The 17844-nt window shown below is 40.2% G+C and overlaps 1 protein-coding gene across 1 annotated transcript in view; it reads right to left on the minus strand.

Annotated features, from left to right (window-relative positions):
• FRMPD4 (FERM and PDZ domain containing 4) overlaps positions 1–17844 on the minus strand; it is a 214346-nt gene that overhangs the window by 107865 nt on the left and 88637 nt on the right. The window contains exon 3 of the mRNA XM_027769673.1: positions 3293–3453. Within this exon, the coding sequence (XP_027625474.1) occupies positions 3293–3453 (161 nt within the window). The remainder of the gene's footprint in view (positions 1–3292; positions 3454–17844) is intronic.

Genomic DNA, 17844 nt, shown 5'->3' on the forward strand with positions numbered 1-17844 from the left:
TGGGCACGCGCGCACGCACACACGCCCGGCGTGAGTTTTAAGCCACCGGGTCCGGGATGTGAACCGCAGTCAACTACATGGGAGTCCAGCGACATAGCCATTACGCTAACTCCTGGTTCCCAGTATCAGTACTATTTTCTTTAGCAATCAGAATGAATACTTCACACTCAGAACATGGAACTAAAGGTAATTCAGTTGTTCTACACCCACCCAGACACTTGGCATGTGTGTCACTCAAGCTGTCCTTCTTCCTGGGGAGTAAGAGAATAGGAAAATCTTAGTATATCCTCAAATCAGTGATGGCAAACATTCACTTCACAGATGTGGGAACTGTGATTCAGTGTTTGTACACATATGAATTCCAAAAATACCCCCCACTGGAAATGTATTATAACCATTGGATTATGTGTAGGCAACAAATCAAATTTAGTCAAGCAAATGATTAGAAACAAAATACTGGTTAAATACAGAAATATTGTCTAAGTAACCGGTGGGTGAATGTTAGCTATTCTGATAAGAGAACCACTCTCAGATTAATAGGACATATTTTTACATCTGACTTATGCTTCTGTTTTAAAGTGTATTTCTTTTTTTCATGACAGAGACAGAGAGATACAGAGACAGAGAGAAAGCATACCCTGACAGGGTCTCCATGCCATGACCTACCTCATCTTTAGCTATCCCCTGATCAAAGTCATACATATATGCCTGGTGTGTTCAGAGAGGTCTCCAGACATGAGTCTGGAACCCTTCCATTTAGGTCAGCCTTGCAGAGTGCTGTGTTTTGCCACTGTGCTACCGTCTGGCCTCCATAAATGTTGGATATAATTACTACTTAAAATATTTGTCCAGTTGATTCTGTCAACTAAGGTAAACTGAATTCAACTCGTGAGCTGGCATAGATTTTTAAGGTTCATTTTAATTATTCATTATTTTGGCATGATATACCCCAGGGCAAGCACCACAAATACAGCCAACTACTTTAGACTTGTGCTGAGGTAAATGTGTCATGTCACATCTGCCAGTGTGTCACCACACAACTTACTTCGTTTGATGAGCTTTTGTTTCACTAAGTACAGATCTTATAGTAATTCTCTTTGTGGAATTGTTAGGTTTCATGCAAATGAGAATTTTATTCTCAAAAGATATTTATTGCATTCTATGATCTAATAATACATAAGCTTTATATTTAAAAAGTGGATAATGTAGAGGAGAAAGTAACAAAATGAATAATCAGAACTACTACCAAGATGTCATTATTGATATAGACATAAAGAGGGTATGTGTTGTAGAGAAACTTCTGTGCATATATAGACAAAAACATATATTACATTCAAATATAATGTGTTATATATGTGTGTATGGATGTGTGTATCAGCATATTTTTTCTGCATGTTTGGCATGCTGTTTTGTTATATTGGGATATTTTAACAACTCTGGCTTTGAGATTCTCCAAAGTATGTGTACTTCCAGGAGCTGACTACAGATTCAAGTCTTGTTTTTCATTTTCTTGGATTTTTCACTGTTCCTTCAACCTCTTCCCTTCCTTGCCCACAGCTTCAAAGACACTAACACCTACTGTTAGACAGTTTTGAGAAGAGGAGAAAACAATTGAAAACAGAGGTTAAAGAGTACTATTTTCAGTTATTTTTTTGAGTGACAATGCTGGTCAAATAAACTGTGTCTATCATAAAAATGACTCTTCTGAAGTCCCAAGTGATTTCAGTAGTGTGATCATATTTTAAATACTAGATGGCTCAGTCTTCAGAGTAAAGGGCATGAGACAGTTCTCTGAAGTGTACCATTGTTTCATATTGTGAAAGGGACTGTGGATTGCTTCCTCTAGAATGGTTTCAAGTTGCTTGATTAAATAAGAATAATTCCATTGGACCAAAAAGCACAAGTCAGAGTGTTCTTGCTCATGGAAGAAATACATCAACTTAAAACAAACTAACTAAAAACAGCCCCCAAGCCCCCAGTGCATACAGAATAGCAACTTACTGCATCCTCTCTGTAGCCCTGGAAGGCAGCAACTCCAATGATCCCCATTATACAGCTGGAGTAAAGAAGTTACATCATATTGGACTGCCCAGGAGGAACTTGGAATGAAAAGTCTTAAAAGGGGCAGAGGCAGGATTTAAAGGCAGGCAGTCAAATGCCAGAGTCTGTGCTCCTAAGTGCTGTACTTAACTGCTAAACTCTGTTACTGATCTGTAAAACCTTGGAGAGAGACAGTTCAGAAAGTAATTTTCTTTGACCTGAAAATAGATCCACTGTGAGTCCATTACAATAGGTACATAAATACATATAATAAATAAATAATAGAAAGCACACTGCTTATGGAGAGGCAAAGGCAGCCTGGTTCCAGTGACTGCATTGTAGTCCATTGTATCTAATGTGTTGACAGTGGGATATCTGTATATTTAAATGCAAATGATGGAGGTAAAGTAATTATTTGATGAGGCTATAGAATTTAAAAGACGTGACACATACAGTATCAGTCAGCAATTGCTATACAGCAAACCACCCCAAACTCAGTAGGGTGTTCAATAATCATTCCTCTTCATGCCCATGGGTCTTTTGGATGAGCATAGACCGGCCAATTTAGGCCAGGCTCAGCTGGGCAGTTCTTTTTCAGACTGCAGATCAGGCTGTGCTTAGCATCAAGCCACAGGCTTGCTGGCCCACATGTTTCTTGGGGCTCAGATTGAAGGACTAAACACCTGGGATAAACTCTCTTCTTATGTCCATGACAGAAACTCAAGAAATGAGCTCAACTGCTCAAGCACATTCAAGCCTTTGCATTCATGATGTCTGTAAATATGTCATTGGCCAAAGCTGGTCACCTGGTCTAGCCTCACAGCTGTGGGTTAGGAAAGTAATCCTGCTTCCTATGGGAAAGGAGAAAGGGCATATTTGCAAAATAATCTACCCATCCCAGTGACTACATGCTACTGGAAATTAAGCACCACTCCCACTTCAGTTCACTAAGAAATTCATCACAAGTTTACTATATCTCAGGACAGTGCCTGTCTCTTATTGTTGGCATTCATACACTAAGAAGTGGGTTATTTCCAAGGTTCCAAATGATAGATCATCCTTTTTCTGAGTCAAGTGATACAATGGGTTTGACAACTTTAAAATCTGGTCCAATGAGCCATTTCTGTCCACTTGGTCTGACTCTTCTAAATGTTAGAAAAACTTGCCCAGCTTTCACAGCCTAGACACTATTCATTCTGGCAAGGGGTGTTATATAGTCCCAGAAGATCAAGGAGTAGAGATGGATGCTTACCTGGTGTTACTGAGCGAACGACCACTGGCTTTTCACTCCCTGCCACGAAACCAAATCCCAGCACAGGGTCCCTCCTCATCTCCACCTTCCGAGGAGCCGGAGGGATGATTTGGCAGCTCTCTAACCGAGGGTCGTCAAATGGGATTGCCTGTGTCATGTGACTGTGGGAAAAGCATATACAAGAAAAACAAGGCATCAGTGTATGTATGAGGTTTGGCCCGACAATCACATTCTCTATAGTTTCGAAGCTTCCCTGTTTGATAGAGAGTGGGAAAGATCTGGGGAGACCCACAGTGATGCTTCTTTCATGACCTCCTTGTTGTTCCTTGAAAACTCTTGGCCCATGTCTGCTTTAGGCCTTTGCAGTGGGTGTGCCTTCAACCTGGATGCTTATCCTACAGGTATCCATATGGCTCACCTTCACCCCTTTCAAGTCATTGCTCACATATGACCTTCTTGAAGAGGACTATTTGGCCATACATTTTTAAATGGCAACCCTGCTCCTCTGATCCCCTTTACCCTCTTCTACTTCCTACCCTCACCCCCATAGCACTAAACACCTGCTAACATGTTGTGGAATATGTTTTTGTTTATGCTTTTTTTTACTGTTTTGCTCTCCATATTAGATTGCATTCTCCATAAGAGCAAGGAATTTAGCTTTATAGTGAGTAGTGTCTAGAACGTAGTAGATTCTCAGTAAAGCATTGAATTAGTAAGTAGAGAAAAGGATATTTCTTTGTGGAAAACAATCAGGTTACAACTGATATGCTGAGAAACAGCCTCATAAAGTTACAGACACTTGTTTAGTAGGTAATTATCTATAGCTTCTGGCCCCAGTGAAGTTGAAGTGATGTGGATACTTTTAGTGGTGAAAGGTTATCCTGATGCCAGATACAACCCCTTTTTAGAAGATGCTGAGAATTTAGTTCTTGGCATTTACTTTCTGGAAGGATTTTCAAATGATTTAAATGAATCTTTTATTAACACTCAAACTGCAGAAGTTTTATAAATAATCCAAACATGAAATCTGTAAAGTACTCAAAATTCTTCAAAATTCTTACACAAATATCTCATATGATCTACAAAAGAGCCTTGAGAATGAGGGAACAGAGTATGTATTACTATCTGTATTTTCCCAATGCATAAACAGAGACCAAAATTATAGCTTATCACTCAGAGCTGGCATGCCAGAGCATTGGGTCAAAGTCCAGCTACCAGGCCACCTTCTTTGATAGTTATTATTTAGAACCCTAGACATTTCTGTAAATTAATGTAAGCTAAAATTATTTCAGTGATATGGGCTTAATTTAATTTTTTCTCTCTCTAACCTTCTTCAATAAGTAAACGAAGATCATTTTAAAATACCGTGGAAGATGCTCCTCTATATGCCATCCGGACAACATTTTATTTAAATGCAATGAGAAAGGACAGGGAAGGAGGAGTCCTGTCATCCTTCTGTGTAACAAATGAGTTCAGTAAGATCAAGGAAAACCCTCTAGGATGCATCTTTAGGTAAATAACACTGTCTAGGAAAAAAGTTTAAAATCCTCTTTAAACAGAAAGGAAGTATCTTTTGGATTTAGTTGCTTATGATATGGAATGCTAGGGAAAAGAGAAGTGTTAACTGACAGCTAAGATGTGTGCCACATGCTAATACTAATCTGTTACTTTATTTCATCCTTAAAATCCCTCTATGATGGGGGTAGTTTGACCTCACCTAATCCCTTTTCACAAATGCTGAGAAAGGAAAAATATCTGGGCTGAGGCCACATTCCTCTCTGGGGTAAGTCAGGTGCCATTCGCACCACGCTTTCTGACTTCAAGTGTTATGCACATGGCCTGCTACTGAATTTGCAGGAACAGTGCAAAATGAAAATGCAGGGCCCCTCATTCAAACATGACTAAGAATTTCAAGGCATCAGAACACTGAACCTATCCAGGGCCCTGTGTGACTGCACTGCCCACACACCCACGAGCTGGCCCTGCTTATGTGCTACCCCTGGTATCCCATCATCATCCTAGGAAAGTCCAAGCTCAGAGTTGTGGCATTATAGTGTCAAAGGGATTTTGCTGTTCTTGAGCTACATCTGAATATGATTCTCTCATTTTATCTCCAGATAGAACAAAGGAAGGAAAGAAAGAAGAGAGGGAGGGAAAAGAATGCACATTTTTTGAGTCAGGCCTGAGTTCTGAGTTTTCACCATAATCCACAGCAGATACAAAAATGAGGGAGGTAAAACTTGTTGAAACTAAGTGACTTCCTAATGGTCACCTCTGCTGTAGAATCTAGGTTGGCTTAACTTTCAATTCCAAGCATAGAGAGCCCTACTTGGCTTGACTTAGACTGACTTAACACTTTTTTCTTTTTGTAGAGGTTTTTGCCTTAGGGTACATGTGCTTGCTGGAGACAGAGACAGTGAGAGGAAAAGTGAGAAATCACCCCCTGGAGGACGGTCTCATTGCAATTGCTTCTCTTTTATTCTCCTCCCGGGATCTAGGACACACATGCACATGCTCCTGGCATGATTTTTAAGCCACTGGGTCCAGGACTCAAACTGCAGTTGGCCATGGGGTAGTCCAGTGATGTAACCACTATGCCATCTGCTGGTCCCATAGACTGACTGAACTCTTAATTCCAAGCATAGAGAGGAACTTCTTCCTTCCGTTATTGTCAGTTCTGTGACTAGCTTATGGCAGTGATTCTCAAACTTTGCTACACATTAGAATAATTTCATGAGCACTGAAAAAAAATTCTAATGCCTAGGTTGCACCCCAGACCAATCACATCAAAATACTTTGGGGTGGGAATTAGGGTCAATTTTTAAAAGGTCTCCAGGTGATTCCAAACTACAGTGAAGTTTGAGAAACATTCATCTGCCCAGGAAGGCTGGGTTATAGTGGACCTTCCAGACAATAGGGCTATTTCCTCTAGCATCCATCACAAATATATATTCAAATATTTAAGAAGCCATCTCTGTAGCATGACCATTAAGCACTGCACAGATGAAGCTGGATCCCATATGGCCAAGCAGGATTTGAGTCCCAACCTCAGTGGCTTATAAGCTTAATGAGATGGAGAATTGGGGTAGAGGGGAAGGAATGCAGCATGACAAGGCCTTGCTGGGGATCACTTTCTCTCTTTCTCTCTCGTCTCTGTCTTTTTCATGTGTGCATGCACACACCCTCTGGCACACTAAAAGAAAAGATAATAAAAATATGTAAAACATCTGTAGCTCGATTATCCTTTCCACTACATAATAAAAGAACATTACCTTATTTTTAACACATCATTTATTCAATAACTATTATTTTATTAATACTTGAAATTCATTAAACACTAATTTTGCACTAAGCATGGTTAGTTCTAAATGCTTTCCATATGTTAGCTCACTTAATTTTCCAAAATAAGTCCATAATGCACTCATTTATTCATTTAGTCAATTTATTAAATATTCACTGGCAGTTCTGTAAATACAATAGAAAAGAAGGCAGACAAAACATAAAACATTCACTTTAGTGTTCAGAGACAGAGATAGACTAATAAATTAATAAAATGAATGATACATCAGGTCACTATAAACACTAAGGAGAAACAAATGCAGGGAGGAAGGCTAAGAGCTGCTGGACAGGGCGCTGCAATGTTACGCCAGGGGCTGGGGAACACCTGGGGAGGAGGATTCCAATAAAGGGCCCATAAAGTGCAAAGGTCCAGCAAGAGCATCCCTAGGGACCCACCTGAAGGCAAGTGGTGGTAGTGGTGGTGGCGGTGGTGGTGGCGGGGGTGTGGAAGGACGTTTCCTTTGTTCTCCCTAAAAAAGGAAGCTGGTGGAAGGTTCTGGATGGAAAGGACATGATCCAGCTGCTGTACTGAGAGAAGACAGGAATGGGTAATGGTGGGAACAGGGAGAGCATTTCAGGGCCCACTGCATCAATCCTGACCGAAGCTCCTGGCAGCTTGGGACGGTGACAGAGGTGCAGAAATTGACATAGAAAGGTAAGACTCCTATTCTGAATCTTCTTCCTACACCACTGGACATCCCCAGTGAGGATGGACCTATGACACATGGCCTAATGCAAGTCTCATGTCCTGATGGATCCACACTGCAGGAGATATTTTATCTTCAACGGGGTACATTTTCTGGTTTGCATGAGATACAACAAATACTCAGGTACAGGGTGAGTATGAGAACTGATATGGTCCTCTGGAGAGAGACTGTGGAATCACACTGCCTGGATTTGAGTGCTAGTCCCACCCTTCATAATGGTGTGACCTGCACAAATTGCTTATTGGTTTTCTCATCAGGAAAATGGTGATAATAATAGTAATAAGTTCATAAGATAGCTGTGAAAATGAAATGAATGAATAGATGCAAAGCACTTAGTAAGCACTCAAAAATTACTTATTATTTTCATCTTTGGAGATCAATGAATAGAAAGGAACAGGTTTTAGATACTGTGAACTCCTTCAATCTCATAATATGAAACAAACTCAGCAATGCATTTAATACCTGCAGTTCAACTCTCTAGGTGAAATGCCTTAGAGATATTTGGTGATCTCTGAGGCCTTTAGTTTGAATCATCCTATCAAGTGCAACAATACAATAAATAGAAATATAAACTGATACACACAAAGCAACACTGTACCAAAACACAACAAAATTAAAGAAGGCAGGATAAGATCCAAGTTCTCTAGTGACTAAACCACTGGTTAACTTTTCCTTAGCATTCTTTGTTTTTCTTTCTTTGTAGTTTTTTGCTATCAAGTGCATGTACTTACAGGAAGGAGAGAGAGAGAGAGGGAGAGAGAGAGAGAGGGAGAGAGAGAGAGAGAGGGAGAGAGAGAGAGAGAGAGAGAGAGAGCGCACACATAAAGTGAAAAATCACTCCCTGGGGGGATGATCATGCCACAATCCCTTCTCCTTTATTTTCCTCTCAGGATTTTGGGGACACATGCACATGCACCTGGCATGTTTTTCAAGCTGTCAGGTCTGAGATCCAAACTACACAGTTGACCAGATGGGATCCAGCTGCCTTAACACCACCTGCTGGCCCTCAGCAGTGTTTCTTGACCACTAAGCAACCACTGAGCACAGTGGGGAGCAAGCCCAAACTATGAGAAAAATAAACAGTACCCATAATCTGGAGTGAGGCAACCTAAGAGGCTGCCATCCTATGTCAACAGAGAGTCTTAGGTTGGTTCGTATCACTTCATTGTTTCTGTAGCTAAATAGGGTTCACAACATACGAGCAAATATGTATGTTTTGTGATCCCTGCTTGTCCTAGCATTTTCATTTTTGTTAATGATTTTTGGTTCTGTTTTGCTTGCATGTTGAAAATAACCTTCCAATGGCATTATCATTTTCTAGCTCAACAGGTTGTGTTTCCAGAATAAATTATCTAAAAATAATCAGCTCCTGTCTCTTTTCCAGTCAGAATGAATTTATTCCAAAATGTTCCCCCATGAAACATCATTTTGTTCTTTGGACTAAGGCAAGCACTTTTTGGCCCCGTACTTGCAATATATATTTTTTTTTATAAAGATGCTTGAGTTCTTTTATAATCAGCTGAAAAAGCAACATCTTTTTGCCTACTGAACATGCATCAGTGAAATCAGATGCTGAGACCAGAATAATACAAATGATGAGCTACACAAGCCTCTGCCCTGGCCCCTGCCCCAACCTTCTCTACCAAACACATGGGACAGGCCCAGAATCTATGACCTGAAAATAGAGTATATTAATTGAGGTGGAAAAAAGTGTCCATCAAGATTGAATAAGCAATCTTCCTATTTCTGACAGATTTCATTTCTAAAGGACTGATGGTAATCCTGCTGCCTAACTCCCCATAACAAAAGGCAAGGGCTTGCCTTGAACTCCTGGAGCCTTCCTTCCTCTGCAGAAATAAAAAACAGACACATCCAATGTATCATGAAGAATTACTTTGATTAGTAGAAAGCATCCTGTAAGAACACCTAAAGTCATTCCAGTTTTTGATGCACTCATTAGAGTCAGCAAGTTCTTTTCTGGAATATGTGCTGAGTTGAAAGATTCTGAAAGAGGAACCAAAGTTAGAAGATAATACTTTTAGTGTGGAGGTTAAAGAACCTGGGAACATGATCTTAACTACGGGAAGGAAAATGAGTCGGAATGAACATAGGTGCCTGAGTTCTGCTTGAAGAGGTTGTTGCTGGTGTCACCTTTCAGGATGGCCAGCCGTGATTACATGAGAGCATCACGTGCCAATATACTATGGCCTTACTCAGCACTGGTCTATGTGGCCGACTGCTTTAGTCTTCATTTGCTGTCCAGGACATGATTTGCCACCAGATGCCATTCCTTTCTAGTACTTTCCCACTGTACAGTGTCTATTGCTCCACTTCTTGACACTGCTAACATTCCAGTGCCCAAAGCATGTCACATAGTTGAGCCCAGACATGGCAAATGAAAAGCACTTTTGTATTTGGGCATGTGCTTTTGTTGCTCTGTCATCACCAGGAGAAGACATTCTCAAGGTAGCTGCTGCCCCTTTATCCTGGTCTCTAGGATGGACACAAGTAGAACAGCTCAGAGCCTGTACCCCAGTAAGAAGTCAAGTTCCCTAGCCCAAATCAGCCAGCTGAATGCAGGATAAAAAATGACAGTTTTATGACACTAAATGTAGGTGTTTGTTAGATGCAAAAAACTCATTCATACAATCTGTAGATAGTGATTTCAAGAGTATATAAGGTCCAGCCTTTGTGGTATGGTAGGTAGGATACTAAACTGCAGTGATGAAAGCCACATGACTGACCAGGGGTTTGGATCCTTGGCCTGGTTGACATGAAATACACCAGGTATACACACACACATGACTGAAATTCTGATGAGATGGAGAAACAGAGTTGAAAAATAATAGCAATGTGACCACGCACCCATTGGGGGATGTTCTCTCTCTTTCACTCTCGCTCTCACTCTGGCAAGTGCATGTTCCTTCTAGCAATTAAGAAAAAGAAAAAAAGTCCAGCTCTTACATTCAGAAATATTCAGTGGCATTTAAAGTTATTTATTTCATCTAACTTATTATTAGTTCTAAGTTTGCTGTAGGGCACATGTACCTACCAGAGAGAAGCCCCTTCAGTGGCATTTTTAGAAACCTAAAAGGGTTAGAATACTGGTGGGAAACAGTGCTTATCCTACTTATCTAATCCTACTCCAGCAAGTGAGATGGAACAGTGGCCCTAGGTTTGAGCAACTAAGGGACAGACTAATGGTTGGTACACATGCTCTTACTCTGGGCTCCAACATACTGAACCCTGTGGAGGGTGGAAATACAACCACCCCAACCATTTCTAAGGTGCCCACATCCATCACTTACATGGCATAAAGCACTGCATGGGTGACTATTTGCATATTTATTTTTTGCACTTGTAGGAAAATATTTTTTGAAGAAAAGACTTCATAATAATTAGCAAAGCCTTTCTCAAGCATGTTAAAATCATCACTGTAGATCTGAGAGTTTATCTCCATTAAATTGGATTCTATTCATATCTGAGGGCAGTAATTGGGGAGGAGGGTTAAAGACACAAGAGGTCTATTCCCCATTCCAAGGGACTGCTGCATGCCCCTCCCCTGTCTATATGTTTTACTTGAAATAAGGTATAATTTTAAAATTGTGTTTATTTTATTTCTTATATGAGAGAGAGGCAGAGACAGAGAAAGGGGAAGAGGTGGGATAGGTATCCTCAATCGGGTCTTCATGACATAATCCATCCAACCTCAGCCAGCCCAGATCACATGAGTCTGGTGTGTACACTGAGATCTCTAGTCATGACCCTGAGACCTTCCCATGTTGGTCCAACATCACAGTGTGGTACGTTACTGCTGTGCCAACACTGCCAGCCTTGATATTTTATACTTGGAAAGCAAAAACAGGACAGACCCTATGGCCTAGCAGTTAAGAAAGCCAGATCCCACATGGCCAACTGCAGTTAGAATCCCGGCCCAGGAGACTTGACAAACATACCAGGAGCATGTGAGTGCATATCCCAAATCTTGACAGGATGGAGAAATATAGGAGAAGGGATTGTGGTATGATCATACCCTTTTAGGGGATGCTTTCACCCACAACCTCCCTCCTCTCCTTTGGTCTCTTTCTGGTGGCGCACACACCCTGACAATTAAAAAAGAAACAAAAACAAACCAAAACAAAACAGAAAAGAGCAAGAGTCAAAAATATGAATTGATTTTAAAAGAATTATTTAATTTTATTTATTTATTTATTTATTTATTTATTTATTTATTTATTATTTATTTAATGTGACCAGAGAGGGAGAGAGGGAGGAAGGATGGGAGAGGAAGGGAGAGAGAAAGAGAGAAAGCAAGTGAGAAAGCAAGCTGCCAGATCCAGGATGCAAACTGCAGTTGGCCAAGTGGGAGTCCAGCACCCTTAATCACCATGTCACCTGCGGCCCCAATAAAGGCAAACTTTAATGACTAAAAATTTACAGCGGAAGTTCAGAGGGGCAGTTAAGGAAATCACAAAATTAAAGACACAAAACAATAGCTCCATTTTAACAAAGAAGTTATGATTTCTTAGTCTTTTTGTCTTCACATAATTGTTTCTAGCCCCTTACCTAGAGAATTTAGTTTCCTTAAACATGAAAGTGTAGTACTGCCCAACTTCACATATCTTTTCTGTTTGGAGTTTTGGTGGCATTCCCCCTGTTCTAAGTCTTGTTCACGTGAACTGACCTCATTCCTTTCCTCCTATCCATTGCCCAGCTCCTTTCTGCCATTTTATGCCCTGGGAGCTTCACCCCTGTGGATGACATCACATGAGCTCATGAGCTCCCTGCTCTCTGACTTCTTATTAGGTTCGAACAACGGACAGTTGTGGCAGTGTTATTGTACGAGAGAGCTGGAAAACATTGTGTGGAATACTCAGCTCTTTGCATCCAGAACTCCTGTCTCGAGATGAAAACAAAGCCATAACCATTAGAAAAGTTATGAAGAGAGGCATTTTTAATAAAATAAGATTTTTATAGAAAAGTACACACTACGCCAGAAAGGCATTTGGGCAGGCCAGCTGTCTGACAACTGTACTGGGAATGGGATTAGGTTTTACTTGTATTGTGGGATCTTGTTATGAATATTTAGCAGGGGAGGTCTGTCACCGTAGCTGGCTCTGTCATTTGTTTTCCCAGGTTTTTGTTGCACCTGCATACTTCTTGTCAAATAAGGGAACCTAATTTCCCAGTTGGAGGGGAGTCATACACATGCTCAGTGTGAACTTTGAGGGTGTGAGCACAGGCATAGGGATGATTTTGCCCATATCAGTGGATTGCCATGAGTGGGAGGTGGGATATTGACCAAACATCTGATATTGCCCAAGAACCCAAGAAAATCCCTGTGGAAATGCATATGTGGACTGGCAGGAAGGAAGGCAGTGACTTTCTCTAGGCCCTTTAATAACAGTTTAAGCAATGAAAGTTAGACAACCTCTCTTCTCTTGGTGCCAGGTGGTCTAGCTGCTGGTAACAGTGACTGATGTGTCAGATGTCCCCTTTGTTGGCATATTGGGACTCCCTACTCATAACATCTAACTACCTATAATAGCAGGAGAGAATGAGGGTGGGAGAAGAAAAAGATCAGGTATGTATTTCTCCTGGTCTTCCTTGCTTTGGTGTACTTGCTCCACATTGAGGCCTAGTTTGAGGCCAGCTACTGCTAGTTCCTAACACCTCTGTGTGACCTGTTGGTTTCTTTATTCATGCTAATATCCATTCTTTTCCTGCCAGGACTTTGAATTATGCACCATGCCTCTCTCTTCAATGAAGCAACACAGTCAGTCCCATGAAATGCACCTCGCTCCTTGGATGGCACTGATGGGGATTCCCCTTGTTCTAAATTCCAGTGAAAACTATAACTCTAACTTCATTCCTGATTCTTATTTAAGAGTAATGAATACTTTTGCATTAAGAGCAGCACTGAGATAAATTATTTAACTAATATTTACTTATAAGTATTAGAGAGAAGGGGAATTAGAAGAGAAGCAGCAAGGAGAAATGACATTAGAGAGGGGCACTATAAGCCATGTCAGCCACATACCTTTTACGAAAGGAAAAGCACATCCTTTCTAAGAAACTCAGAGACTAACATCACCTGATTAGGCCTCAGCATTCAATGAGTTGTGAAAATAAAAATCCTGAAATTCTCTCTGCACATTATGGCAGACAAAAGTAGAATATCTTAGAACATAAGGTTCTTAAATATTAAATGAAATGCACATATATTATTAATTTTATTTATTAAGCAGAGTATTCATTTTGAGGATTACAGTTTAAAAGACCATAGGGTTTACACTGACTGATCCATTTTTCCAACCATGCTTTCAGCTTTAGAAAATGAGATGCAGTAAATCAGAGATCTATTAGGGCTTGTATAAATTAACGTCCAAAATAGGTTCCATTAATTCATGATCAAATTTATCCTTCAAGGGCTCAGTTCTATTTGCCAATACTGCTACTGAAAACCATCTCCACAATCAGTCTTTTACCAACAGCCAGTTCACCCACCCAGAGATTTTTGTCATCCTTAAAGAGGATGAATTTAAAACCTGCAAAATGCTTATTGACTGCCTTGTGAATCTAATTGTAGGATCTAAAAGGGCAAGATGTTTGTCAGTTTCCCTAAAGCTACAAAATCCCTACAGCTAGGTTGATAATCAATTACATTAATTGAGTTCAGTTCAATGTGTTTAAGAGATGACTTTAATGTTAGTGACACTCAAATGTGTCATAGGCAATAATAATCAAGTCACATCCTTGGGTTGATTGAGACGCTGAGCAGGGCTGGTAGCTCTCAACCTCATCTAACACCACCAACCCCTGGTATGCATTACTCCCAAGGAACATTCAAGTTTAGTTTGAGATTTATTGGTGATCAGTGAAGGTGTTCAGAAAATGTCATCCTCAAATATGCTCCTTCAGACTTAAAACCGAGGGCACCTGGGGAATAGCAAATGCAGGTAGGAGCTTTCTGTGAACTTCCCATGTCTGCCTCAAGACAGATCCTTCCTTTCCAATAGAACTTCCCATATCTGCCCCAGGACAGATCTCCCAGAAGAAGCTCAACTGTCATAAATCCCTTTCCTGGGAATCTCATCAATAGGGAAGGGAAATTTCTATCTCAGGAAAGGAGCCTGGAGGTCACCCAGACCAACTTTGTCACATGCTATCACCAGTCATCTTTCTCTAAAATAATTTACTCTTCCCTAAGTTGTCTGTGTCCCCTTCCCCTCTCCTCTATAAAGAGGGTATATTATATATTATAGTAGCTTCTAGATATCACTGAGATTTTAGGTATTCATATTTCTTTCCTGCGATTCACCTGTGTGTGTAATAAACTTGCATAGTCTTTCTCCTGTTACTTTATCTACTATCAGTTTATTTCATGGACAATTGAAATCTCTTGAAATATCATGAAAGTTTTCCCTTCTCTGCATTAGAAATTAAAAAGTAGTATAGACAATAATAAATGATCAGAATGATATATCATTTGGTAATAATCAGTATAAACAGTGTAAAATTTATGTGAGTGTAAGTTACTGTGAGTTGACTTCTTTTTTGTTTTTGCCTTGGATAGTAGATTTTTTTTATTTTTACTTTTTTTATATTTTTTTTATTATCATCATAATCTTTTTTTATATTACATTGGATTACGTATAACTTTACAGTGTATTACATTGCTTTTTCAAAAGGGAATGCCATGCATGTCAGTCAGTACAAAGACATTAATCTCCCCGCTTCAACATTCAATATCTTTTCTATGTTTTCCCCAATCATTATTATTATTATAATAATTATTTTTTAAAACAGTCAATCGCTATTTCTCATTTTGCTTGTAAAAATACTTTGCCCATCATGAAATACTTCTCAGACCAATCCTGTTGAGAATATTATACATGTCATCATCAATAGTTAATAAGCCATATCTGTTTCTCACTAACGTCCTGCCTCTCTATTGTTCACTTGCTATCTTTCTCTATCCTCTTCTCTTCACCTCCCCCACTGTGAGTTGACTTCTAAGAGAAGGCTACAGAGCAGTTCATATGTCAGAATCTGCTCCTGGAGAATTAATTGGTATGACTATGTACTACATGCATACTTTTTAAAATCACCTTGTGTGCTAAAGAGATGTACAATAATTACATGTGAATAAGAAATCATAAATTTAGCAGTAAGCCCAAGCTTGTGTTTTTGTTTGTTTGTTTAGTTTTTTTTCCACAGGGCGTGTGAGCTCACCAGAGACAGAGAAAGGGAAAGTGAAAAAACACTCCCCAGGGGTATGGCCACTCTGTAATCCCTTCTCTATTCTCCTCCTGGGATTTTGGGCACTCACACACATGTGCCTGGTGTGATTTTCAAGCTGCCAGGTCCAGAACTCAAACTGCGGTCAGCCATGTGAGAATCCAGCATCTTGACCACCACATCACCTGCTGGCCCCTCAAGCTTGTAGTTTCAACTCTGACATCTGGTTTACTAGGTAGAACTCTTGAAGCTTACGTACCAATACTCCAAAGACTGGCTCATTGCCATGCTTAGTGGCTATAAAAATTGCCTCAGAATCAAGGTCTCAGTGACCTTGTCTCTTCTCTCCACTTCCTGTCTCTGGAATTTATTTACCTGATGAGACTTTCTTTCCAATAGAAATGTAATTCTCTTATACCTCCTTTCTAAGAATCTCATCAAGCAATCAGAGACAAGAAAGACCAAAGGTATCCATACCCAGGACACTTACTCTTCTAAGGGAAGCTCTAAGAGATCTCCTAAGAAACTTCAGCTGCATAAGAAGACAATATTTGTTTATGTGCAGTTTTGTCCCTTACCCCTCACCTTTTAGTAATTTGTTGGTCTCATTCATCTTCCAAAGAGAATAATTTACTTACCATTATATGACCATTGAGCCCATTCATTCTCCCCCTCCATTTTTCTCTCTCCTATGAAAGTGTATTTAAGCCACAACCATCTTGCCCCTCTTTGAGTTCATATTTTCTTTAGCTCCTGTGTACATATGTATACATTAAAATGAGTCTGTATGGCTTTCCTCTTTTTTAAAAAAGTTTATCTATTTATTTTTTCCATGAGCAAAAGAGACAGAGAGAAATAGAGGGACAGCAGACACAACAGGGTCTTGATGTTGCAATCTACCCCCAGCATCAGCCAACCTGGATTATGGGCACACATGTACTTAACATATACAGGGGAGTCACCAGGTATGAACCCAGCACCTTTTCATGTAACTGAGCCATAAGAGAACCAAAGTGATTTTATATTACATTTAGTCTTGGAATCCATCTCAAAAGATTAAGCCTTGGAAAAATCAGTGTCATTTCCCAGTGAGTTTTACAGAACTTTTTATTTTTTGTAATCCTCCCTCACAATAGATTGAGCCTAATGTTTAATGAAAGTTAACAATAACCTTGCTGACTAAGCCTTTAGAGATAGTGTGCTATAGAGATAGGGAGGGGAAAGGTGCCACCAGGTCTCTCACATATGACCAGCTGCAATACTTTCATCAGCTCAAGTATTGCAGTCACATCTAGACTTTCCTGCTTCTAAACCAGGATCTAAGGGTTGTCTCGACTGACTCCAGTTTGTTTCTCTTTCTTTTTTTTCTTTTTAAAAAATTATTTTATTTAACTTTATTTATTTCAATTTGACCAGAGAAGGACAGAGTGAGAGTGAGGGAGAGAGAGAGAAAGTGAAAAAGCAAGCCTCCAGGTCCGGGACTCGAACCATGGTCGGCCATGTGGGAGTCTAGCACCCTTAACTACCACATCACCTGCCGGCCCCTTGCTGAAAACTGAAACTAGTCATTCTACCCTGTATGCCCAGAATGAAAACTGCTCCTCAGGTAGTGATTGCCCCCTTCTGATGCCTGAGGGGTCTCCTTGTGATCCTGTGTAAAGACAATGACCAGGCCTCCTCCTGGTTCTGCCCCAAGACAATGAACAATTTGCCCTTGCTTCTACATGTACCACATAGTCACCTCTTCTCTATATAAGTTTTGTATCTCATCCAGAATAGTGGAGGTGTTTATAAACTCCAGTCTGCTCTCTCCCCAGTGTTGACCTCACTGAATAAATTCCTCTCCTTATTCACCAATTTTTGTCTTTTTGTCAAGTGGCAAGTGGCATAGATCTGATTTCTGGTCCTCCTGAATGAGCATCTCTGCCCATTTTGGCATCACTCCCAGGATCCTGGCAGGCTGGAGGAAGGGGATTGCCATGTGATTAAGCTCTGTGGAGGGTGGCTTCTCTTTCTCTTCTGTGTGCTCGTGTCCTTTATCATGAATACAAAAGTAAAAAAAGAAAGCACAGCAAGATAGCTACTGAGATGCTATTTGCTTAAAAATACTTCACTTTATAGTCCCAATAAGCTGATAACCTAAATCATATGTATTTCTCCCCAGCAGTTAATCTAGCATTATTCAAGATATCTGTGTTTCTAATAGACATTCAGGTGATTCTGGAGCAGGGGTCAGGACCACACTTCAAACAGTGATGACTCAGT

This window comes from Tupaia chinensis, unplaced genomic scaffold, assembly GCF_000334495.1.
Source record: "Tupaia chinensis unplaced genomic scaffold, TupChi_1.0 Scaffold150243_1, whole genome shotgun sequence".
NCBI classification, from domain to species: domain Eukaryota; kingdom Metazoa; phylum Chordata; class Mammalia; order Scandentia; family Tupaiidae; genus Tupaia; species Tupaia belangeri.